The sequence below is a fragment of the Bolinopsis microptera genome, chromosome 11, assembly GCF_026151205.1.
Source record: "Bolinopsis microptera isolate Bmic1 chromosome 11, MBARI_Bmic_1.0, whole genome shotgun sequence".
Classification (NCBI taxonomy): Eukaryota; Metazoa; Ctenophora; class Tentaculata; order Lobata; family Bolinopsidae; genus Bolinopsis; species Bolinopsis microptera.
The window spans coordinates 9,965,792-9,991,656 of record NC_087082.1 but is presented as its reverse complement, the minus strand read 5'-3'; the positions used below and the strand labels follow the sequence as shown (position 1 = coordinate 9,991,656).

Sequence of the window (25,865 nt, the reverse complement as noted above, 5' to 3'; positions counted from 1 at the left end):
TATCTACATACAACCTATCCGGGTTCGTAATCATACAATTACATGATTTTACTTTATACTAATCATTTATACTAATCACTTAATTTGTCGTCTAAGCATGCCAAATCTGCTGTCCATGGGTCCGCGATGGACATAAATATGGCCAGAAATCCCAACGTTACCTCCAATACTCTTCTTTTCTCCAGCAAAACATTCCCTGTTCCGTCCAAATTAACCATGCTCCTTACCTTCATGAACAAATTACAAAAGTTTCATCACTGCTAATGTGGTGCCAATTGGCCGCTAATAATAACTTTATTTTAAATATCATCACCTTTTTCACCTGAAATCCGCCTGCTGTGCCATTTTCGTCACATCCCTTTTAAATCATTAAAATTCTTTATTCTCTAATCAAAGAATTTAAGTTTCTGTCCTGCAACTATGATTAAACTAGTAGCTGATATCTTAACTTTATGAAACTGTGTTAAAGTCATAACTGAGAAAGTCATAACGACTGTTATTTAATGTTTCACTTTTAAAATGTTCTTTACGTTTTTATTTACAGTTCCCTCAGGATGCCCAACGTTGCTATAAAAAGTAAGTTACAAAACAAAGTAAAAGAAAAATAGAAAGAAGAGAGTAGAAAAAAATAAAGTAAGAAAAAGAAAATAAGCAGAAAAAACGAAGAAAATAAAATGAAATAAAATAAAAGAAACAAGAAATAGAAAGTATACTTTCTATTTCTTGTGAATATAACAATCATCACGATACACTAGCACATTCTTCTGGTAGTTAGTAAATGGGGTTTCAACCTTGTAAGTTGTATGCAAATCAACAAGCCAGATGCACGTTTTCTTTCCTGGTTGAGCTGGAGATGATGATATTCTTTAATTGTATTTGACTCACAATTCCATGGATACACTATAGTGGGATCACGATACATACTTATTTTAAATTTGTTACATACTTGAATCAGTCTGATATTTGACTCGGAATTGTTTAATTTAAGCGGGTCCAGAGGTTGTGGACCACTGTGGAACTGAATCTGGTGTACTGATCAGGGACTCTGTTCATCCGGTTCTCGTAGGACACCTTCCCGTGAACCCAGTTTACAGTGGATGGATTTGGTTCTTTCGTCAACTTTCCTTTGGCCCGAAGTAATGCGATGATCCAGTTTCTGCAGCCAGTTTTTGGTATGCCGGTGGAATTTGAAAATAGCGTCAATGTTAGGAAAGTAGTACGTTCTAGGCTCACATATTCTCCCCATTCTTTAGTAGTAGGGTATTCCATATCTAACAAAACCATTGTCTTCTTCATTTGAGAAGCGGCCCAATCCTGGCGAGGATTTCGTCAACTTTCTTTCGTCAACTTTCCTTCGGACCCATGATTACGTTCCCATGAACATTGGACCAGTGCTCTTCGACCAATGGCAGACCAATTCCTCTAAAAGCACATACCATCAAAATGATTTTTTCTGACATAAAGGCCATGAATATGACAATTCTTAAGTTTAACGTTCGCGTGCAGTTTTTCATTTTGAAAGCTTTTTAGAGTCACTAAGAATGCCCAACGCTGTTATAATAAGTGAGTAACCAAAAATAAGATAAAAGGAAGAGAGAAGAAAAAAGAAAGTAAGAAAAAAGAAAATGAACAGAAAAACGAAGAAAAATAAAAGAAACAAGAAATAGAAAGTAGAGTGAAATGAATATAACAATTCAAACCAAATAAACGGTTAACAAATGATTTGATCTAAATCGTTGTACGACTTGAAGTTAAGGATATTACTCATATCTGCTGGTATGAACGCCAACAAGACAACACACGCAACATTGTGAACGATATTTTCCTTAATTAGAAAATTTGAGAGTGGGTTTTATCAAAATGTTATTATTATCTTTTTAAATGGTAACTTGTTTTAAGTGGGAACTGATTAGACTTTTTGGTTTTCTCTTTCTTTAATTTTATAGATTGAATAAGTTAGACAGTCTCATCGCTCATCGTATTTAGAGTTGTTTCTCCTCTGTCAAACTCTTGACGTCAGTCTTCTCTCCACTGCAACATCAACCGTTGAATCTCCTGATTCGATTCGTACTGGTTACGGACGATTCTAGAATTAATTGAGCAGTGTGAAATATGTATTTAATCATTTTTGTTCAGGGAAGTTGGTCGTTTAGCTCCGGACAGTCTATGCAACGTCTATGCAACGTCCCTGCAACAACAAAAGAACCGTCTATGCAACGTCTATGCAACGTCCCTGCACAATGAACACTCTATGCACACTCCCTGCACGGTCAGTCTATGCAACGTCTATGCAACGTCTATGCAACGTCTACAACCGGCTACTAACCGGCACTTGAAAAGTGGTCACTAGCCGGCTACTAACCGGCTACTAGCCGGCTAGTGACCACAAAGTGGCTACTAACCGGCTACTAAGCGGTCACTAGCCGGCTATTAGCCGAGCTCTAAAGCAGACCTATTAGTAGCCGGTTCTAAACCGGCTACTAGCCGGCACTTGAAAAGCGGTCACTAGCCGGCTACTAACCGGCTACTAACCGGCTAGTAACCACCAAGTGGCTACTAACCGGCTACTAACCGGTCACTAGCCGGCTCTTAAGCGGACCTACTAGTAGCCGGTTCCAAACCGGCTACTAGCCGGCACTTAGAAAGCGGTCACTAGCCGGCTACTAACCGGCTACTAACCGGCTACTAACCGGTCACTAGCCGGCTCTTAAGCGGACCTACTAGCCGGCACTCGAAAAGCGGTCGCTAGCCGGCTACTAACCGGCTACTAACCGGCTAGTAACCACCAAGTGGCTACTAACCGGTCACTAGCCGGCTCTAAAGCGGACCTTCTTCGTGGATCGGAATAAGTAATCGGGTTTGGATATATGAGGTGAAAAAATGATCCTACGTCTATGACAAAAGTCTGCACCTTCACAACATAGACCACTCTGCATAAATTGGGGGTATTATTGGCGTTTGTTTTGCTGCGCGCGACGACAGCTATGTGTTAATTAATTGTTTTATCCAACGCGAATTTCAATTGTCAAACGATGCCGTTTAAATAAATTAGCCCCACATTTGTGCGCGGCGTACTAAATATTCGATTATAATCCTGCACGCGCGCAATGATAAATTACGATTAAAAACATTGTACTTATGAATTAAGCAACTTATATTATTATTGAATATTTTTGTAACTTATGACATGACAACAAAATAATGCAATATCCTATTTTTTTTTGACTCAATAAGATTAAACTTTTCATTGCAAACATTAACGGTTTGAGCAGGGAAAATTGATCGTGCGTGGTGTGACCGCGGCGTAATTCTTGTTTATTTTTTATGTTGATTTGAAGGCCATTAAGGCATTTGACCCAGTCATAACAAATTTGAGTATTATATCTTTTACGGTTTTTGCGGAACGTCGTGTTAAAGTTGATGCCCTGGTGTCAGTAAAATGGTAACAAATATATATAATATAAATAATTATAGTGTCCTTAGAATCAGAATGTAACCGTTGTATGGTTATACAACGGTATACTGGGAGACTTTGCGGCAGGAAACTGATCCGGCCTCCTAAAGTCTTGACACCACTTTAGGGTTAATGGGTTCCTGCTAGTGTTAATAACAGGTAGCTAAACCTTTGTCATTGTGGCAAGTGTTGTGTGAGTGCTAGCTTCAATGAGCTTATTTGGCCAATTTAGCCCCTGAGCAAGCTAGCTCGAATTTCTCACGCAGAACTGTTTACATTGGTTAATAGAGACATTGGTTAATAGTGACCACGGTTGTGGTTAGGGTTATGAATAGCTTCGGGGTTAGGGTTAAGGTTGGGATTAGGGTGTCTGTAAAACCGTTTTGTTTGGCTGCAAAACCATAGAAACGTCACGTGAAAATTTGGGCGAGCGAATTAGTTAGAGCCGATTTCGATACATGGCGCTAGCCAGCGCTGGCCGGCGCTAGCAGTAGCTGACGAACAATATCGCAACTATATTGCGCTGGCCTGCGCTGGCTGACGAGTAATATAGCATTTATTACATTTTGAAAATAGACGAATGCTCCGCTTGCTCCCACTTTATTAAGAAACGATCGATAAACCGAACCGAAACTGATGGATCCCAAATTATTTATGATATGGGACGCATCAAGTATCATAGTCATTTTTTAATCCTTTTATCAAGATTGTTTAGGTTATATCCCTCCTTTTGCATAAGAATCCCTGCAGGGACGTGATCAGTGAAAACGATGTGATCCCCAATTGAGTTCTAACGGATCACCGCAATCGTTAGGATTTGACGTGACACCATGCATGATAGATCAGATCAAATAACCATGGGTATAACGAGCCCTGACGGACCTGCAGGCCTTTCCAAAAACTATATAAGTAGCATTAGCCACCAACTTATTTATCCCTCGTTCTTTACATCGTTCTTTACTATACATCATTCTTTACTCTTAATCAACATGCGGACCAGAAGAAACAGATATACCGCTCCTACACCTGCTCCTAAATGCGATCACTGTGGGTCTACCGGTCACATCTCCTCAATCTGCTCCAGAAGGACTTACAGTCCCGACCTTCCCTCCCTCAGATGTACTGCCTGCATTCGGACTGTTAGAAGCGCTTACAGAGAGGACCCAGATTATCTACAGATTATAGTACACATCGATCCGTGCTCCCTGCACTCTACACCCACAATTCGACCAAACAGACCTATCCCCACCACCAATCACCGACTTAGAACCTCTTCTACTTCAAGACCTACCCCACCCCCTCCTCCTCCAGGACTAGCTCCTCGTACCGCTGCTGCTCCTCAACCGCCTCAACCTCCAGCTCCTCAACCTCCAGCTCCTCAACCTCCAGCTCCTCAACCTCCAGCTCCTCAACCTCCAGCTCCTCAACCTCCAGCTCCTCAACCTCCAGCTCCTCAACCTCCAGCTCCTCAACCTCCAGCTCCTCAACCTCCAGCTCCTCAACCTGCTCCTGCACAGCAACCTGTTACTGATCAACAACCTGCTCCCAATTCTCCTCAACCTCCTGCTCAGCAAGCTGCTCCTGGACACCAACCTGCTACTGATCAGCAACCTGCTCCCAATGCTGCTGCTCTGCCTACTGGTCGCAGAACGAGGCGGATATTTTCTTTAGACGGGGTTATAGCGGAATACGACGCCGTTGTGCAGCTAGTCAACTCTGGTCTCTCAAAGTCTGCCGCTCTGGAGCAGATACACATTTCTCGGAGTCACTTCTCAAGAAAGCGATGTATCGCTGAAGCAGCAAAAGTTGACCTACCAGGTGTCCAACACGCAATGCTGCTGCTCTGCCTACTGGTCGCAGAACGAGAAGGATATTTTCTTTAGACGGGGTTATAGCGGAATACGACGCCGTTGTGCAGCTAGTCAACTCTGGTCTCTCAAAGTCTGCCGCTCTGGAGCAGATACACATTTCTCGGAGTCACTTCTCAAGAAAGCGATGTATCGCTGAAGCAGTCTGCCGCTCTGGAGCAGATACACATTTCTCGGAGTCACTTCTCAAGAAAGCGATGTATCGCTGAAGCAGCAAAAGTTGACCTACCAGGTGTCCAACACGCAATGCTGCTGCTCTGCCTACTGGTCGCAGAACGAGAAGGATATTTTCTTTAGACGGGGTTATAGCGGAATACGACGCCGTTGTGCAGCTAGTCAACTCTGGTCTCTCAAAGTCTGCCGCTCTGGAGCAGATACACATTTCTCGGAGTCACTTCTCAAGAAAGCAATGTATCGCTGAAGCAGCAAAAGTTGACCTACCAGGTGTCCAACACGCAATGCTGCTGCTCTGCCTACTGGTCGCAGAACGAGAAGGATATTTTCTTTAGACGGGGTTATAGCGGAATACGACGCCGTTGTGCAGCTAGTCAACTCTGGTCTCTCAAAGTCTGCCGCTCTGGAGCAGATACACATTTCTCGGAGTCACTTCTCAAGAAAGCGATATATCGCTGAAGCAGCAAAAGTTGACCTACCAGGTGTCCAACACGCACTGCTGCAACTACGAGACGTCAGACTTCCTAGTGTTTACACCTTCGCAAACGAGATCTGCAACCGTAATCTTGCCACTCTTAGGACCCTTTGTACCCAAGGCGTCGTCCTAGCGCCCAAAAACAATTACACTGCTCCTCCACCACGAAGAAATTGAATGTAATCAGTTTTCAGTATTTTTTTATTTTTTCATAAAAATGTTGTAATCGATTTTGGAACTTACTTTCAAATAACGTGTTTCAAATAATTTGTTTCAAATAATTTGTTTATTTGGCAATAATGAATTATAGCCGGTCTGATTTAGAGTCGCCTAGAGCAGGTTAGTACTAGCCGGTTAGTAGCCGGTTAGTAGCCGGTTAGTAGCCACTTGGTGGGTACTAGCTGGTTAGTAGCCGGTTAGTAGCCGGCTACTAACCAGCTAGTACCCACCAGCCGGCTAGTGACCGCTTTTCAAGTGTCGGCTAGTAGCCGGTTTGGAACTAGAAGGTCCGCTTTAGAGCCGGCTAGTGACCGGTTAGTAGCAACTTGGTGGTTACTAGCCGGTTAGTAGCCGGTTAGTAGCCTGCTAGTGACCGCTTTTCAAGTGTCGGCTAGTAGCCGGTTTGGAACTAGAAGGTCCGCTTTAGAGCCGGCTAGTGACCGGTTAGTAGCCACTTGGTGGTTACTAGCCGGTTAGTAGCCGGTTAGTAGCCGGATAGTGACCGCTTTTCAAGTGTCGGCTAGTAGCCGGTTTGGAACTAGAAGGTCCGCTTTAGAGCCGGCTAGTGACCGGTTAGTAGCCACTTGGTGGTTACTAGCCGGTTAGTAGCCGGTTAGCAGCCGGCTAGCGACCGCTTTTCGAGTGTCGGCTAGTAGGTCCGCTTAAGAGCCGGCTAGTGACCGGTTAGTAGCCGGTTAGTAGCCACTTGGTGGTTACTAGCCGGTTAGTAGCCGGTTAGTAGCCGGCTAGTGACCGCTTTCTAAGTGCCGGCTAGTAGCCGGTTTGGAACCGGCTACTAGTAGGTCTGCTTTAGAGCTCGGCTAATAGCCGGCTAGTGACCGGTTAGTAGCCACTTTGTGGTCACTAGCCGGCTAGTAGCCGGTTAGTAGCCGGCTAGTGACCACTTTTCAAGTGCCGGTTAGTAGCCGGTTGGTAATGTGAAGTTGAGGAGCTGTTATTACAAAAGTGGCTACTAGCCGGCTAGTAGCCGGCTAGTAGCCGGCTAGTAGCCGGTGTTCATATGGTACTGTGCAGGGACGTTGCATAGACGTTGCATAGACGTTGCATAGACGTTGCATAGACTGACCGTGCAGGGAGTGTGCATAGAGTGTTCATTGTGCAGGGACGTTGCATAGACGTTGCATAGACGGTTCTTTTGTTGTTGCATGGACGTTGCATAGACGTTGCATAGACTGTCCGGAGCTAAACGACCAAGTTGCCGGCCCTCCCTGCTACTGGCACTGCATATCCATTTGTTGGTTGGACTAAGATCTTTATGGTTTAACATAGCCATTGGGCAGCCATAGTCCTGTTTATTTGCTGTTCGATCCACTGGTGAAAAGGTGGAGTGAGATTAAGATCATTGGTAATGATATTCGCTAGAAATAATAGACCCAACGTTTGGTTTCAAGAAGAGGATAAAAATAACAGAGACAAAAGTCCAAAAAAGAAGAATTTTGAACAGTTTTTCTATCTTTCGGTTATGTTTACGAACTTCTGCCATGGACAAATAGTTCTGGACTCTGGTCTGAAAAATTGAAATTATTACAACTAAAATTAACTACCCTCCATAAGAAGGGTGCCCGGCAAAACACTGATAACAATTACCCTCATCACCTGGAGGGGTTAACAATTTTACCATCTTCTGTGTTGATTTTATCGTGATCGCCCCCTTCGTCTTTTTTTACAGGTGACTACAACACGAGATTTAAAAAAATATTGTTTATCGAAATCGGGAGATCATCATTATTAAGTGACCTAGAACATTGTGTAATGGATGAATTGATCGGTGAAAACAGTTATATAATATAAAAAATAACCTAGGATCGCTGTATATAAAACCAGTATATTTCACTATGGTATCAAATCTCAGTGGTATACCTTATCGGACCTTATTTGGACGGACATTACTTGAACGCTGGAGGCCCTAGCGTTCATCTTAATGTCCGTTCAAATAAATTCCGTTCAATTAATGTCCGTCCAAGTTAAAGTCCGTTGAAATTTTTTCAAAAGTTTTTCCATTTCGAACTTTTTGTCCAGAATATGACAACTTTGAGAACTTTATTGTGCCGTAAGTTAACGACGGAAAGGTTCTCCTTGGTCTGCTGGAGGCACAGAAAACTCTACTACTACTACTACTAGTATATGATATTTTCAAGGGTCACTTGGCGGAAAAAAGTCAACGAAATTATGGCCCTCAACAACATAGTTCATGAACTAGTCCCCGCCAACATGACAAACTTGTTCCAGCCTCTAGATATTACGGTAAATCGTGTTGCCAAGGACATCGTCCGACGTTGTTATAGTTCATATTACTCGGGGGCGGTAATGAACAGTGCTAGGAAAGCTCCACGTGATGTTAAGGTTAACCTTAAGTTGTCTAAGATAAAACCACTTAATCACGCCGAAATAATGGCTTGTAAAAGTTAACACTGAAATGCAGGACCGGGGTAGTTTGATAAAAAAAGGTTTCCATAAAGGTTTCCATAAAGCTAGAAATCACTGATGCTTTAAGCATGGGCTATTTCATGCACGAAAACCCATTTGATGAAGATGATATGTGATATTAGACACTGATCATGTACACATTTTTAAACATTTTTACTGCTTAATGACTGCTTTTTTTACTTACTGTATAAAAATGGATTTAAAAATCATTTGCTGAAATTTAAAAAACGTAAAAAAAACGTTTAAAAAAATTCGGATTTTTGATGGTTTTGAATGCCTTCGAGCGTTCATATTAATGTCCGTTCATAATTATGTCCGTTCATGTAATGTCCGTCCAAATAAGGTCCGATAAGGTAAATCATTTTTAAAAGAAGTTTTTGTTCAGGACTGTTTTTGCGCTACATAAACTTTCCCTCTTTCACAATATTCACATCTTTACCGCACACAGTCCCTGATCGCTTCATGTCCTGTTGCCCTGCAGTAATTGTAACATCGTTTTTCTTCCCTACACTCTCTGGATAAGTTGCCGTACCTTTCACATCTCAGACACCACACCCTTCTTCCTGTCCTCCATTCCCCCTTTCTTCTCTCGGGGAATAGAGGCGTAGTGTGGGCAGACCCTTAGAGGTTATCCGAACAAAGATAAAAGGTATAAACATAGGTAGTTAACAATAATGTTTTTATCTTAACTTACTTTAACCCATTAGGGACGATAGGGTCGTTTTTATGACCCACTTTTTATAGACGAAAAACCAAATTACTAAACGCAATAACGAATCTATAGCATATATGCTCAAAATTTATTGGGCTACATATAATGAAGCCCAATAAATTTTGTGTATACATGCTATAGATTCGTTAGATGCGTTTAGTAATTTGGTTTTTTGTCTAGAAAAGGTGGGTCATAAAAACGACCCTATCGTCCCTAATGGGTTAAGAAAACGTTTAAATATAAATGTTATAGTAACAATATTGAAACAGCGAATGTATGCATTTAGATCATATTTTGATGGTCGAATTATAATTAATTATAATTATAAGAGCCAATAGTATAACTGTAAGACGTAAAACAAGTGTAAGAATGAAATTGTAACCATGCCGGTTATACTCCCAGCGTTTAAAACAAACTGCAATCCCATTTCCAGGTCCTTTATACTAAGCTATAAAATGTCTGGGGTAGCAAGTTTTAGCTTTTTAGGGAAACTAATTGGGTTGTGAGCCCCATCTAATGGACTCTCTTATTCGAGAGTTATATTATGATAACAATACTCTTTTATATTGATTGTTTAACCATTGAACATGGCCCCTAGTTGGCAAGCAGTACTCTAATCTGCAACCAATTGTTGCACGTGGTAATGTCTTCCGGCTTCCGGCTTCCTAGATATGACAGGAAAATGCAAATCCGCGTACAATCAGGTGTCGGAGTATAGTGACTAAATAACGAGGAATCATAACCTTCGTTTAGCGGGATGGATAAATGAGGATATATTTTATTAAGTTTATTGGATACCCCGGACCCATGCTTAAATATGTGCCTTAAAATCGCCTAAAAGTGAAACTCACATCTTTCTATGTCATGTATGATGATTTTTAAAAGAATCAGTACAAAAATCTGTTTTGCATAGTTCTACTCTTTCAAGTAACTAAAAGTCGTTTTCTTCTTTTGTAATAGCTGCAACTAATCTCCTCACAATAACGTTAATTCATCGGCTAAAGATCATCAAAATACTAAGTTGGTCATTCACCGGCTAGCTGAGCAGGAAATAGCAGCTAGCAGCTCCCACTCTAATGAAGAAGATCGTCTATTATATTATTATTGCTGTCTATTATCAGTTTCTTCCCTTTCCAATGAAATAAGACGATATTGATGTTACTAAAATTACCGCTCCAAATAGCATTGGATATAAAAACGCGCGCTTGCTTTTGCCGGTATAATGTGTAAACACGTTGGGCAAGGTTCTCAGTTGATCTATAGTCAAACCCTCGCATGTGACCGCATATCCTTGATAATTAGTTTTAGAGCATTGAGGGTTTGCCTTATCTACATGTCTCCCATTGTACACTAGACCGGTTCATAAAACAAAAATGTTCTTGAATAATTATGAGTATGTTCTTATCTGTTGATCCCTAGGTTCAAATACCACCAAAAAAAATTTCAAGTTCCAACTCTTCCATCTTAGTCCCGCTCCGGCCACGCCCATATTTTTTACCAAATTTTAACAGGTAAAATTCTCTATATCGTCAATTTAGTCACGAAGGAGTATAGAAGGAGTTCTAAATGTATGTTACTTCAATATAAACAGTAGGAAAAGGTTTACTTTGGTCGAGGTTTTAAGTCTCTACGATGTCGGGAAGTTCCCGCATGGAGTTTGCGGGTTGCGCTGAATCGCGGAATTCACTGCGCAAAAACGGAAGGTCGTAGAGACATGAGATCATGACTAAAGTTAACCATTTTCCACCATTGCTATTAGAGCATGACACTTCCAGAACCTTAAACACACTCCTTCATCCCTAAATCGGTAGTTATGTGAATTTTGCCTGTAAAAATATATCATGTTTTACTGATATCAACTAACATTGTTAGCTTTTAAATCAAAATAAATCATAATGCCCCCTACAAATTGTACACACAGTACGAGAATATATAGAAAGAAAGGTCTTCCTTGAATTTCACATTGAACTTTGATCAGATTCTGGAATCGCTCATCATTTCTCGATTGTTCTCCGATGAAGTCAGCACTGCCAAAAACCAAGTCTATCTAATCCAGAACCTGCTGACTCAGCAGGTTCTGATTTAGATAGACTTGGTTTTCGGATCTCCGTATGTTCAGAAGCGGGCCAGAAGGGATTCAGTTACCAGAGGAATATCTTCGTGGAACAAGGAAATTAATGAGGTCTTCATTAAATTTTTCATAATTCGTCACTGACAGGATGAGCATTGACGAGATCCACTGATTACTTCATAGCTCGTCATTGATAAGATCAGTAATAATGAGATCTTATGATTACTTCATAGCTCGTAACTAACTGGACTAGCATAACATGACTAACGACTCGTTAGTAACGAGATCCAATCATCTCTTAATGATACGTCAAGACAAGGTCAGTAAATAACTATAAATATCGAAGAAAGTAGCTTACAATTTACAGAGTTCTAATGCCTTCTTCACAACTATCGGCTATGAACGGAACAGATGAATCTCTTCTTTGGCCTCATCCTTTTGAATGACTCAGTCCCTCAACTAGATACAACTTAGGACTAGGAGGAACTCTCGTAGGATCCTTTAAGAGGAAGTATTCTTTAGTCAGCTAACATTCTTTTGTAGGATGTTACCACTTATCATATCAGTTATCCAGCATAATCCCACTACTCGACCAGCTCATTCTTGAATCTTGAAAGTGACAGCTGCAGCATGAGCTATATTTTGATGGTCGGTCCTCTGGTAAATGAATCCCTTCTGGCCCGCTTCTGAACATACGGAGATCCGAAAACCAATCTAAATCAGAACCTGCTGAGTCAGCAGGTTCTGGATTAGGCAGTGCTGACTTCATCGGAGAACAATCGAGAAATGATGAGCGATTCCAGAATCTGATCAAAGTTCAATGTGAAATTCAAGGAAGACCTTTCTTTCTATATATTCTCGTACTGTGTGTACATTTTGTAGGGGGCATTATGATTTATTTTGATTTAAAAGCTAACAATGTTAGTTGATATCAGTAAAACATGATATATTTTTACAGGCAAAATTCACATAACTACCGATTTAGGGATGAAGGAGTGTGTTTAAGGTTCTGGAAGTGTCATGCTCTAATAGCAATGGTGGAAAATGGTTAACTTTAGTCATGATCTCATGTCTCTACGACCTTCCGTTTTTGCGCAGTGAATTCCGCGATTCAGCGCAACCCGCAAACTCCATGCGGGAACTTCCCGACATCGTAGAGACTTAAAACCTCGACCAAAGTAAACCTTTTCCTACTGTTTATATTGAAGTAACATACATTTAGAACTCCTTCTATACTCCTTCGTGACTAAATTGACGATATAGAGAATTTTACCTGTTAAAATTTGGTAAAAAATATGGGCGTGGCCGGAGCGGGACTAAGATGGAAGAGTTGGAACTTGAAATTTTTTTTGGTGGTATTTGAACCTAGGGATCAACAGATAAGAACATACTCATAATTATTCAAGAACATTTTTGTTTTATGAACCGGTCTATTGTACACGGTGTCTCCCTTTTCATTTTTAGTTATGCTGGTGATCCTTCCCATATTCCAGCGGTCGGAGATGATCCCCCTACAGTTATAGATCCCCTGCACGAAGAGGACCTTGCTTCCTACTCCGATAGTAGCAGGATCCGGTACTTTATCCACGCACAGATTCGTGTAACTTGCCCTCTCCGCAGCCCAATTCCCGTCGGTCCATCTCACCATGTAGTTGCGTTCATTCGGCAGCCAGTTCTCAATATTAGCAGTGAACCAACCGTGACCTAACCAATACACGAATACACGGTCTCCTATTTTTGGAGTGTTGTCTGTATTGGTAGCTGAGGTTGCACTGTTAGTTAGTATTTGTGTTAGTAAGGGGAATGAGGTGTCAGTCTGGCTGCTGAACTCTATGTCAACCAGGCTTCCCTCAAAACCATAGCTCTCCTTCAGCACACTCTCCAAATCTTTTACAATTTTCTCACTTGTCATCGTCGAATATAAAATCACTATGGTTAAAATAGCAAAGTTAAAAATCCATATCGAGGCTATCTGGCTATGAATTGAAATCCGTTCTTATTACTTTATTAGTAATACCGATTTAATTGTACTTTCAAAACAAGGTCAGCCCGCAAAGTTAACCTAATAAATAAGTACATGTTAAAATAGGTGGTTTTAAAATGAAAAGAATAAAAGGTAACACGCAGCTGCAAATTGTAGAAATATAAAATGCCTCGGATCTAAAAAATTTGGTATAAGCTCATTTAGCATTTTAGCCTATAGATAAAATCAGATGCAGAAACATTTTTAGCAATCGTAACATAAACTAATTTATATCAGGTAACAAGCCATTTATTTGGATTCGCACCAACTGCAAGTAAAATCACATTTACAATGATCATCATTGAAAAAAAACGTACAATGTTTATTTAGGAATTGTTTATAATTATATCCACCTTTGTTATCAAAACTGTGTGATGTTATGTGATTACACAATAAGCACGTGTGCTTATTTTCTGACAAAATAATAATTTGCTTGGACATAATGGGAATGATGACGTGGAGATAAGAGGAGATAGGAATAAGCAGAGGGAGCGGAAGGGGTCACGAGGAGCTAGATCGCGAGGAGAGGAGCCCTAATGGCACAATAGTACACAAGATAATATCAATATTTTACTATTATTTCAGGATTTCCCCGGTCAAAAATCCAATCGAATGGCGTTATAGGGTTGTCGAGATACATATTGCATGTCGATATACAGTATGATTACCCTTTATTTCCGTCTTAGTCTCTGTTCTCCAATACTGGATAAGTCCCCCTTCACTTCGTGTTTGTCCCATAGTCCATTGGTCAGTGTTATAAATTTCTGAGGGAATTTTAAAATGTGATCAACTCTATCCGTTCCTCGTGCGCACTTGTCCTCGGATGTCCTTATTGTCCTGTGGCTAAATGTTCGGAACCACCTCCAGCATTTACATAAATCAAGCCATATGCTTGAATTATATAGATTTATTAGCCCTAAAAGCTTAAAAGCAGCCCGATAATCCTTGTTATCTATGTTCTAATCCTATTTAACCTCAATCAATTAATTGCTAAGGCAGCTTGGTAAGTCTGCGGTTCGTTAATATTTTAATAGCACTGTGTCACCAACTCTAACACTCTACACGCGTTACTTATTTCAAGCAATATAAAGCTTGTTAAATTATAAACCATAACGCGATCCTCATATGCTGTGACTCTAAGTTCTAGGTGGTCCTATACAATAGTTGCAATAGATCCTCCTCTGAGTGTATAATTTTACCAGTTAATAGTGAAGTAATTATGTAGTCTGAAACAATTGTAGCTGTTTCAATTGCAATATGATAAAGCCACCTGGTCATAATTTATAATAAATTAATAAGACAGCTTTCATTTTGAATGAGACATAAAACAAGTTCAGGATGAAGGAAGATATTTAAGATTTAGAGCCACCAATTAATTTATAGTTTTAAACCAAAAGAATATACACAAAAAAAAGATATGGCATTATGCAATATTGTAGCCATTTCAGACAAAGTATTTTCTTAAAAAGTGTTTGTTCAATTACTGCTGCTGGTCTCCAGTGCTTTCCCGATTTCACTGTTGTGGTGCTACTCGGACCTTGCTGCTTAACAATAGTTGAAGCACCAGTCCCACCGAGCACTGCCGACTGTGTAGCACCAGGGTAGGCCGTGTCCACCAGGGTCTCTGCAATAGTTGTGATCCCCAAGTCCAACGTCAGAGTAATTCTCAGGGTACCAGGAGTGACTCTTCGGGGACTGTTTGCTCCACTTTTGGCATGTCACCCCATTTATGGTCTCATCCAGCGTTCCCCTGTAGCCCATGCTATCGTGATCCGAGCTAACACATTCCAGTTCGGTTACAGTTTTTGGGGTACATTCGTTGAAGCACCAGTTCCAACGAGTATCTCCAATTGTGTAGCACCAGGGTAGACCGTGTCCACCAGGGTCTCTGCAATAGTTGTGATCACCAAGTCCAGCGTCAGGGTAATTCTCCGGGGTCCAGGAGTGGCTGTATGGATACTGACTGGTCCATTTTTGGCAGGTCGCCCCATTTATTGTTTCAGCCATCTTAGCCCGATAATCTTCACTTTCACCAATACACTTATCTCTTGCAAGCGTGATAACTGCGAATGCACCAACCAAAATGGAAACAGTCAGTATCAACCGTTCCATGGCAATTTACCTAAAAGGATATGGTACAGGGTACTAATCAGTAAGTTAATAACTATTATAGCATATCTATCTAGTTTTAAACTAATTATAACATTACAAATGTATTACATTTATTGAGAATTATGTAATGTAACGTGATGGAAATATTTTAAGCGGGCATACCCTGTCCAAACCCAGGATGCACGACATGAAGAATTTGTTTTAACTTTGTAAGAAAAGCATCAATATCTGCTTATATGTTGTTAAGGGGACATACACCAAAACCTTTTTTGCCGGGACCCTCGATTTGACTTCATATTATGATAAATATAGATAAAAATATAGATAAAAACTTTCGAAAAAATTTGCTACTGTAAACGTTTTGGTGTATGTCCCCTCAAGCATACTCAAGTGTTATACTTATATACTACTGTAAAACAATGTTTTTATCTTCATTCCCTTTATACGCTATATAAATATACATATTTGTAGTTGTGAGATTAATTTAAAACCTCCTCCGATACGTAAAGATATGAAAAGAATTGTATAGAAAAATCGTTATTGGGGATGAAATCATGAATTAGAATACATAATTCAGCCAAGGTTGGAATGTAAGAAAAACAAACAATATGTGCAGATCATAATTAAATATGAACTCATCAGTTTTTATAGTTATACTTTTACAATGGCTGTTGTCCAGGCTTAAAATTTCGTTTGGAATCCAGGGTATAACAATTATTGCTTGTAGGGTCACGAAATTAAAAACTACTAAAAACTAATATAAACAAAAATGCTTATATATATAGGTAATAAAGTAATAAGAGCAATACAGCAAAAGTCGTATTTACAAGATCAGACGTAAAACTTGAATTATCAAAATTTTATAAAGTATTGAGAAATTAGAAAAAGTGCGTTATCCGAATTGGTCTTCGCATGAGGTTGGGGTAAATGGGGGCAAATTATTTTTTCAGTCACTGTAAAGTATAACCTATGATGAGAAGTTCGTAAGGTACGTACTTTTAAAAATAGCTGTACCGTACGTACTAATAAAATTGGTTATAAAGTACGATAGATGGGATTTCGATGGAAGTCCGACTTTCGCGACAAAATAATAACAGGAACACTTGAAATGGTGCTACGGGCACCTAAACTTATGTCGCCGCATTCTTAATTCCATTATTAGAATAGTATGACTGTACGTACTCCTATTGGGTATAATTACAGTTATATATATATATATATAATATTATTAATTTATTTATTGTCTTAAAAATTGTTTAATTCGATTTTAGCATTCGCTGGCACCAAAATCGTGGTTTGAAAATTGCAGCCAATTTTACAACAATAGAGAAATAAGGTAAAAAAGCCGGGTACGGTACGTACTTCTCATCTTAGATTATAACCAAATTATGAAACTGTGACGCAAATCGGGTTTATCTCTACCCTTGGCCTAAATCGATTAAATATTTCCGGAAATATATTCAAACTCAAAATTAATCTAAGAGGAATTCTCACTGCATCACATTTCAAAATGTTTAATCAATATAGAAAATGTGGTTATCCAAAGCAATTACAACAATATTTGTATGAAAGATCTGAGTTACACACTAGGTGTTATTGCACGATTAACTCCATAAATTCAGCTTATTTTGAATCTAATAAGTTGGATGACTCGTTATCTTATCAATATAAGGTTTTAACGTTTTAACACTTAATTAATCAATGGCCAAAGGTGAATATAATTGTGCTGCTTATCCGTCTCCACAACGTTCGATAACTCGATCAGATGGTTAATTAAACTGCTATCTGGCGGTTTATTAGACCTGTAATCGTGAACAATATGATAATCACAATAGAAAATATGTTCCTCACAACTTGCACTTATCTGGTTGATCACGCCTCTTTTCACGCCTCTTCTCACGCCTCTTCTCACGCCTCTTCTCACGCTTCTTCTCACGCCTCTTCTCACGCCTCTTCTCACGCCTCTTCTCACGCCTCTTCTCACGCCTCTTCTCACGCCTCTTCTCACGCCTCTTCTCACGCCTCTTCTCACGCCTCTTCTCACGCCTCGTCTCACGCCTCTTCTCACGCCACTTCTCACGCCACTTCTCACGCCTCTTCTCACGCCTCTTCTCACGCCTCTTCTCACGCCTCTTCTCACGCCTCTTCTCACGCCTCTTCTCACGCCTCGTCTCACGCCTCTTCTCACGCCACTTCTCACGCCACTTCTCACGCCTCTTCTCACGCCTCTTCTCACGCCTCTTCTCACGCCTCTTCTCACGCCTCTTCTCACGCCTCTTCTCACGCCTCGTCTCACGCCTCTTCTCACGCCACTTCTCACGCCACTTCTCACGCCTCTTCTCACGCCTCTTCTCACGCCTCTTCTCACGCCTCTTCTCACGCCTCTTCTCACGCCTCTTCTCACGCCTTTTCTCACGCCTCTTCTCACGCCTCGTCTCACGCCTCTTCTCACGCCACTTCTCACGCCACTTCTCACGCCTCTTCTCACGCCTCTTCTCACGCCTCTTCTCACGCCTCTTCTCACGCCTCTTCTCACGCCTCTTCTCACGCCTCTTCTCACGCCACTTCTCACGCCACTTCTCACGCCTCTTCTCACGCCTCTTCTCACGCCTCTTCTCACGCCTCTTCTCACGCCTCTTCTCACGCCTCTACTCACGCCTCTTCTCACGCCTCTTCTCACGCCACTTCTCACGCCTCTTCTCACGCCTCTTCTCACGCCTCTTCTCACGCCTCTTCTCACGCCTCTTCTCACGCCTCTTCTCACGCCTCTTCTCACGCCTATTCTCACGCCTCGCCTCACGCCTCTTCTCACGCCACTTCTCACGCCTCTTCTCACGCCTCCGGTGACCGACAACTAGGAACCTCTCATTCCGGCCTCCCACAGGTATCACATCACATGGCCCAATCAGTGACGTATCATTTGTGATGTGATCCATATTATAAACCATCCTAACAGCCGGACAACCAAGAACCTGGGTAGGGTTCACATGACAGTTTAGTAAGTAGTTGTGTATTATAAAGGATTTTAAGAAGTGTTTGAGCTCTCGGCATGTGTTCACATAACGGACGTGAGCCAGGTCCAAAAGGGGCTGGTTCTCGTATCCAAGGATGTGAGCCGAGCATGCAATGGGAGTGATACGAGACATACAATCACAAGTACGAGAGTTGATCAGCTGTTAATATACAACCGCACTTTTGGTATATATACTGAAACGTGAACATGAAGAGTATCGGTTTCAATTCAACAAGCCTTCTTTCTCCAAATTCATAGAAGGACAGAGAGGATCTCAACAGCTGGTGGACACGGACAGGTACATAAAGAAGGCTAAAGATACAGCCATCTACTCTGCTTGGCGATGCCGGAAGCACTCCAAACTCCACAACCACCCTGCTGACAACGCTGCTCAACAGAAGTGTCAAGTCCTCTCCTCACTGAAGCGGAAAGCTGCTGAACAGCCCAAGGCAGTAGAGCCAAGGCGTCCGGATCTGCACAGCACTCTGAAGCGAAGACCTCAGAAGAATTCCTCCTTCCTTCTACCTTGCTACGCTGGTATGGTAACAACTGGATTGCAGACGGCACGTTTTACGTCGCCCCGAATATATTCACCCAGAGCTATACGATTCATGCTGTTATTGACCAGAAATTTTTGCTGTGAAATCAGTGGACACCTGAATGTTTAAAGTATCTCCAGAGGTTCCTAGTTGTCGGGGATATGTAATGATTGGTTCCTAGTTGTCGGAGCTTATTGGATTTCCAAATGTTAATTAGTTAACTAGGTAAAATTGACAGGTTCCTAGTTGTCCGTCAGCCCACGCCTCTTCTCACGCCTCTTCTCACGCCTCTTCTCACGCCTCTTCTCACGCCTCTTCTCACGCCTCTTCTCACGCCTCTTCTCACGCCTCTTCTCACGCTTCTTCTCACGCCTCTTCTCACGCCTCTTCTCACGCCTCTTCTCACGCCTCTTCTCACGCCTCTTCTCACGCCTCTTCTCACGCCTCTTCTCACGCCTCTTCTCACGCCTCTTCTCACGCCTCTTCTCACAGCAGGATCAGCTCTAGGGAGAACTTTTTGTTAATCTTGTCTCCCTATCAAGCTATAAGGCTCAAGTATATCAACTAACAAATGATTTGAGCTGTTGATGGGGGTTATTTGGAACTCGGAGCCCAGACAAACATTTTGTTATATGTGTAAATCTTATTAAAGTACTATACTATATCACCAGTAGGGTGGTTTCTTCAGTTTTCTTCATTCAATGGCTAATTAGACAGTTTAAAATAAAGCTAATTGTTTAGAATAAACTCAACGATAATGAGTCTACATCAATTATAACCAACTAGTACAAGTGTCTCCCCAAAAAACTCATGTATTTGCTTCGTAGTTTCTTGGGATTTAACTTTTAAGACTCTACATATCTAGATGACTAACCATCATGTACCGGTCCTTAATCCAACTGTTAGACTCTGATACCACATGTAGAACAAACCACCGTATATCCTCGACGTTATCACTTTATCAGTGTATCAGATGCCGGATAAGGTGTATTATCTTCACGTTAACAGATCTTATCTGCTCTATTTTCAGCAGGTCTTTAATGTTTTTCATACGTATAACTTTAAGGATGGTTGTAGCACGGTATCTACAGATCTCTTGGTACTGTTCTCCTTTTTTCTTTTTTGTAGCTCTTATCACCGCACACTATAGAGTTGAATCATGTCAAGTTCTCCTCGGCGGTTCCACGAAGTTCATACTTCGCCGCAAAGTTAATAAAGTACACAAAACAGTTAGACATTATTTGTTGTAAGTACAGCATTCGCGACTCAGACTCTGTGTGGTCCGGTCGAGAATCCTTTTCTCTTTAATGTAGGAGAGCTCCATAATTCCTGGTTATCTGATGATTTCTTTTCAAAGTAAGACAAAGATCGTGAATAAAAAAACACTATGATGGGCGATGGCATAATTCTTTTATTGATGCACGCTTTATTGGTGTTAGCAAGGAATATTTCTTGTGAGCTTCTCCATTCCCTCGTTCCAACCCCAATAATTTGTTAGGGTAATATAAAGAACTTTCAGTCAGTCTTTTCATGACTTACTGTCCCCCATATCACTTGTGTGTTTAGTTCGGTGCTGTTGTTTATGTACTCCATTATAACGGCTGAGGAGATTAAAATTATTCTGGAGAAGCGAAAGTTTTAAACCGATAACATCTACAAGAATAAATAACGGCAAGAAGATATTGTTAATGTAAAACCAACATCTGCGTTTATTATACATTTTCACAGTTATATAAATAACGGTAAGAAGATATTGTTAAAACCCACCTTATAGTTGTCGTTAACAGAGTCCAGGTCTCCTTTTACAACGTAAGAGAAATGGAACCCCAGCTCAATGAACACCGCTTTAGCACAGTGTAGAGCTGCTAGCTTTCTTTCGCCACTGGTCTAAGATCTTCAGCGACCTTCAGAATGTTTTAAGTGCTAGGGCACTATCTTGTAAGTGTATTTTCTGATTTGACCTTTCGGTTGGTACAAGTAAGACAACTATATAAATGTGATTTTAGAATAGTATCTCACTAAAAAGTGAATCAAAATATCTTCGATCATCTTCTTATGAAAGCTCGTCCTGTTTTCTGTTTGTCTTTCTCTTTCGTTCTTGACCGTCAAAACATCCGTCCTCGTCAAAACATTTATCGTAAACTTTTCCCCTGTCACTCCTGTCCATAAGTTAAACTGTAGTTTCCTGTTACCTGTGACTTGAAGTGAAAGTGATACCACGTGACTATGAGATCTGGGCTACCGGACAACTGAACCCAATTTGGACTTTTCCTAGACAGGGTAGCTTGGGAAAATAATTATAAACCCAATCAGACTACATAATTAACTTTGAAACGACAACTGAACCCAATCGTCACTAGAAATCACTAACAGTTTAACAGGTTTCCAAATACCGTTTAGCTATTTGGTTTCTAGTGCTATAATTTCGGTCTGTTGAGGTTGGTGCTTCGGAGTGGTTGGCAGATCCGGACTAATCTGCTCGTGGACAATTCTGGCGAGGGATTCTAGTTTAGGTAGTACCACGTTGATTTCGGATGGGCATGTAGATAAGGCTTCGGTGAGGAGGTTTTGTGTTGCTGGGAGGTGTTGGTCGGCAGCTTTCCGCTTCAATTCTGCTCTGAACTCTGCTTTCTCAGCTACAAAGTTGTCAGGGTCGTGGGAATGAGGTTTGGCACCGCTGGCCAAGGACTGATCTCCAGGGTCAAGGAATACATGAGCAGGACATTTCTTGATTCTGTAATTATGGCATCTCCAAGTAGAGGTAGTAGGGGTATCTCGATCCTTTCTCCGGGTGTAGAGGAAACCGTCTGTGTCCAGAAGTAGTTGAGCTCCTCTTTGTCCGCTGATGTACTTGCTGATCCGATACTGTGACCACCATCTCTCTTCCTTATCTATTGATCCGATCTGTATAACAAGCGTACTAATAGATGACAAGGTCTCAGGTGCCTTTCGATCGCGAGATCTGACTAACAAGCTTACGTGTTCACGAAGCGTGCCGAAAAGGATACGATCCACTGCTCCTCAAGCATCGAGATCCGACCCAAGGCTCGAGATCTGAACCATGGCAGGCCCTCCCAAAGCATCAGGAGTCACGAGATCTGAGTCAAGTAACTTGAGCCAAGTATCCAGAGTGCTAATGGTGCGTTCCATCAGCTTTGGAAGACATGAAACAGTGGAACTATAAGAACGCCCATCAAGATCCGTATAGACTACAAGGCTAACTTTCAAAGCTAGACGGACACGTTGTCAGAATGCCAGAGACACAGTTTCCCAATTTTTTACTGGATTAGAAACCAAACTATGGGAAGAGACTGAGAGGACGACTCCGTAAAGGCTGGATGGCCTGTGTTCTCGAGGATGCGGCTGCCAGGTGTCGATAACATCAGCAGAGACGCAGTTAAACAGTTAGCTCTAAAACTAGTGGAACACCGTAGAAGAGATGTGTGTGATGCAGGCCACTCCAACGACTAGGAGGAGACCTCTTCAATCTTCATGTAGCATGTATGTATTAATATTTTACCGGTGTAAGCACAGTGCTCCAATGCTCTAAATTACAGTGGTCATGATCTATCCTATAGTGATAATGACCACAGTCATATCACTGAAAATCCGATCGTTGGGTTCAGTTGTCGTATTTCCTTGGGTTCAGTTGTCGTATTTTCAATTTGGGTGCAGTTGTGATATGACCTGGGTTCAGTTGTCGTTTTGGGATTTAAGCTGATAGGTCACCCAATTAAGCTGATTGGGTGCCTGTTAACTGCGTGGGAACTAGGTTCAATTGGGTTCAGTTGTCTGCCACCCGAGATCTGGTTGATCTCGGATCACGTGGTATCGGGGTAATAAGATTATGTATCTCTAGTCATAGATTCCTATAGCTAAGAATTCGGTTTGAATCCTAGACTACTGGATGGAATCATGATATAACGACGATTAAAGAGTAATGAGTAAGATTGTATAATACTCTCTGGACACGAAATCCCGTGGATTCGTGGTTACAACAAATCCTCACCAACAATTTGAAAGATAATTTTATATTTGAGATTATCTTTTATGGCTTTCTTTAATGAGTGTAAATTATTTATCTATTTGAATTTGATTTCACTCTTCATTGATAATATGAACAATTAAAACTGCGATATTACAATATTTGAGGATAGTAAAACAAAAATGAAATTATTTCTTAATTTCTACATAAAAGGATTCTTTTGTGGCATTATGAAATTAAAATTTTAATTTCTGCATTGGCGAGTTCTTGCTCACCGACCGATGGACATGGGAAATCCACCACAGTCTTTTTAATACTGTGTCTAGGGCGTTAATGAAACTGTTATGGTTTCTGTCCCATTTCTTGTCCATGCTTGTCTCTATTGCATCACTCAGTGCGTCAACTGCACGGGTAAACTCCCTTCCTCGTTCCTTCAGATGGTATTGCAACACGTTCATCCTGTCGTTGCGTTTGGTAGGCATAATGAATTTGATTGATTCAAATTCTGCCATTATCGGGGACTCAACCGGGATTTGAACCCGGGACCTCTCGCAACCAAAGCGAGAATCATACCCCTAGACCATTGTTGTAAGCGTACTTTTGTGCTTCTATTTTCAAGTGGGTCTTTATTTTACATTACGAACTTTCTCTCTTTGTATTTGATTTACTTTGAATTTGGGTTTGACAAAGTATACAGTTGGATAGAAATTTACAAAATATAATATCAAAGTACTCTCAATCGAGATTGATCCAAATTCGTTATGAGCCCTCCGATCAGAATCCCGGCTCACAAACTGCTGTGATCACGTGCTTTCTTCGTCACCACCGTCCTCCAATCACCGAGCTCCGCGACAAAGCTGCTTTCTCTCGAACTGTTGTTTTTTCCTCCGGGGTTAAGACGTCAAAACAACTCTGTCTCGTCGCTGTGATCTGGAAGGGTGTTTTGGCTATCTCTGTTTAACTGCGTGAGAAGAAGTGAACGACTGAAAACGGATAACGGTTAATATTAACACAAAATTAAAATCACTGAATAATTTTAACTCGAGTAGAGATACCTAAAATAGCTTGGGGATATAACAACTCCCATCCCAAAAACAAAAAGAATAATCAATACTTGGATTATTCTTTAAATACGCAGAATGAGCCGAAAAACAAATTTAGAGTCCTCCTCTAAAAGAGGTCAGCTACTGAATTAAATAGTTCGAAACGGTTATTAGAACCAATTTTACAAATAAAACTCATAATTTACAATACAAGTTGATCAAAACAACAAATTAACTAGATGATGAGTGTATTTAATTACAGTGGTAATGTTGCACAGGTCTGAGATTAACTTTGTTGTCGATAGTCCTATCCAAGTGAGTTATCCACCAGAGTCTACTCAATAGACCCTGCAAGGCTGGTATAAATCTACTCAAGTGTTGAGTTAAACGGTCCTGTCCATCGAGACTGTTTAATCCGAGGATCATCCGCTCAACAGCTTTTAATCAATAGTCTCACCTGTATTAACACAAATATACACCATGCCCTCATGAAGATCTCCTCAGAACTCTTGTTGGTTTACAGCTACTAATTTTCAAATTTGGATTGTATTTAATTTACGTACCCTCTTACATAATTAGCATATTATCATACAATTATTTTACAAATGATGTTCAGTATTGATTATACTACATAACTGTTAATATATAAATTTAGTTTTGGAAATCATCATAATGAAACACCTTTGTGGCCTACCACAATTGTGCACGGTCACTTCTTCCCGCGTGCTTCCGCGATCTCTTGTGTCTTGAGATAGGTGGCAGTTGACATGACCCATTAAATTAATTACCACATGAAGTGTGCGAAAAAAGAATACAAAGTGTGTCAAATATTTAATGGCAATCTTTTTCTTGTAAATTCAATGTTTTATGAATTCTCTTCACGATCTTCTTTTATACTTATAGATATCTTCGTTGAGTGAAATTTCTATAAACTTTAAGCTTATGTTTGAATTATTTGTACCTTACAAGACATATTTATGTGGATCATAATTCTGGGGATCGGAATTATGGGGGAACGAAAATATGGGGATTTTTTCAGAAATCCCCAAATTTCGTACCCCAAATTAAATTGTCGCATTTTCACGCTAAATTATTTCAGAGAAATCAAAATCAGTTTTTGATGGAATTTTTTTAAATCGTGAAAAACTAAATTAATTAAAAATCATTCTCTTCTTTAAATCGTCTTCATCGTCGTCTCTTTCACCTTGAGTCTGCTCACCGGTGTAGTCCCAGGTGTATGCCTCCCTCAACAGGGGTTTGAGCTTGTCAATTAAGTCTCCCCTACTGAATGTGAGACTAAGTTTGACTTCTAACCCTCCAGAGGGTATCGGCGATTTTTATACTAAGTAACTTTCTATTTACCTGAGAAATGCGTATCCTTGTCTCACAAAACACGTAAAACAACTTATTTGACAAATTCACCTCAAATTAGCCCTATTTAAGCCAATTACATACAAATTAATGTGTGGGATTTTGGAATGGCGGCCACAATTTTGGTAGTACGAAAATATGGGGTTTTTTTCCAAAAATCCCCAAATTTCGTACCATATAAATATGTCTTGTAAGGTAACACTTTCAGCCCTCGCTGACCGTCCTTATATCAGGCCCAAATCCACTCTAGTTCATTCTCGCTCTACCTGAGCCCGATTGTTGTTGACACGAACCCACTCGTGTTGGATCAACCCGTGTTGACCCTGGCTACAACACAGCCAGTTCCTGCTCTCCTGAG

At 40.7% G+C, this 25,865-nt stretch overlaps 3 protein-coding genes across 4 annotated transcripts in view; 1 reads left to right on the top strand and 2 right to left on the bottom strand.

Moving 5' to 3' along the window:
- LOC134823127 (glutaminase liver isoform, mitochondrial-like) overlaps positions 1-25,865 on the bottom strand; it is a 112,286-nt gene that overhangs the window by 82,343 nt on the left and 4,078 nt on the right. The window lies entirely within an intron of this gene.
- On the bottom strand, positions 14,990-15,556 carry LOC134823618 (plasminogen-like). The gene has a single exon (XM_063835150.1). The coding sequence runs from the start codon at positions 15,554-15,556 to the stop codon at positions 14,990-14,992; it is 567 nt and encodes a 188-aa protein (XP_063691220.1).
- On the top strand, positions 16,725-18,414 carry LOC134823617 (anti-sigma-I factor RsgI2-like). Its single transcript, XM_063835149.1, has 2 exons — positions 16,725-16,730; positions 17,392-18,414. The coding sequence occupies exons 1-2, from the start codon at positions 16,725-16,727 to the stop codon at positions 18,412-18,414; spliced, it is 1,029 nt and encodes a 342-aa protein (XP_063691219.1).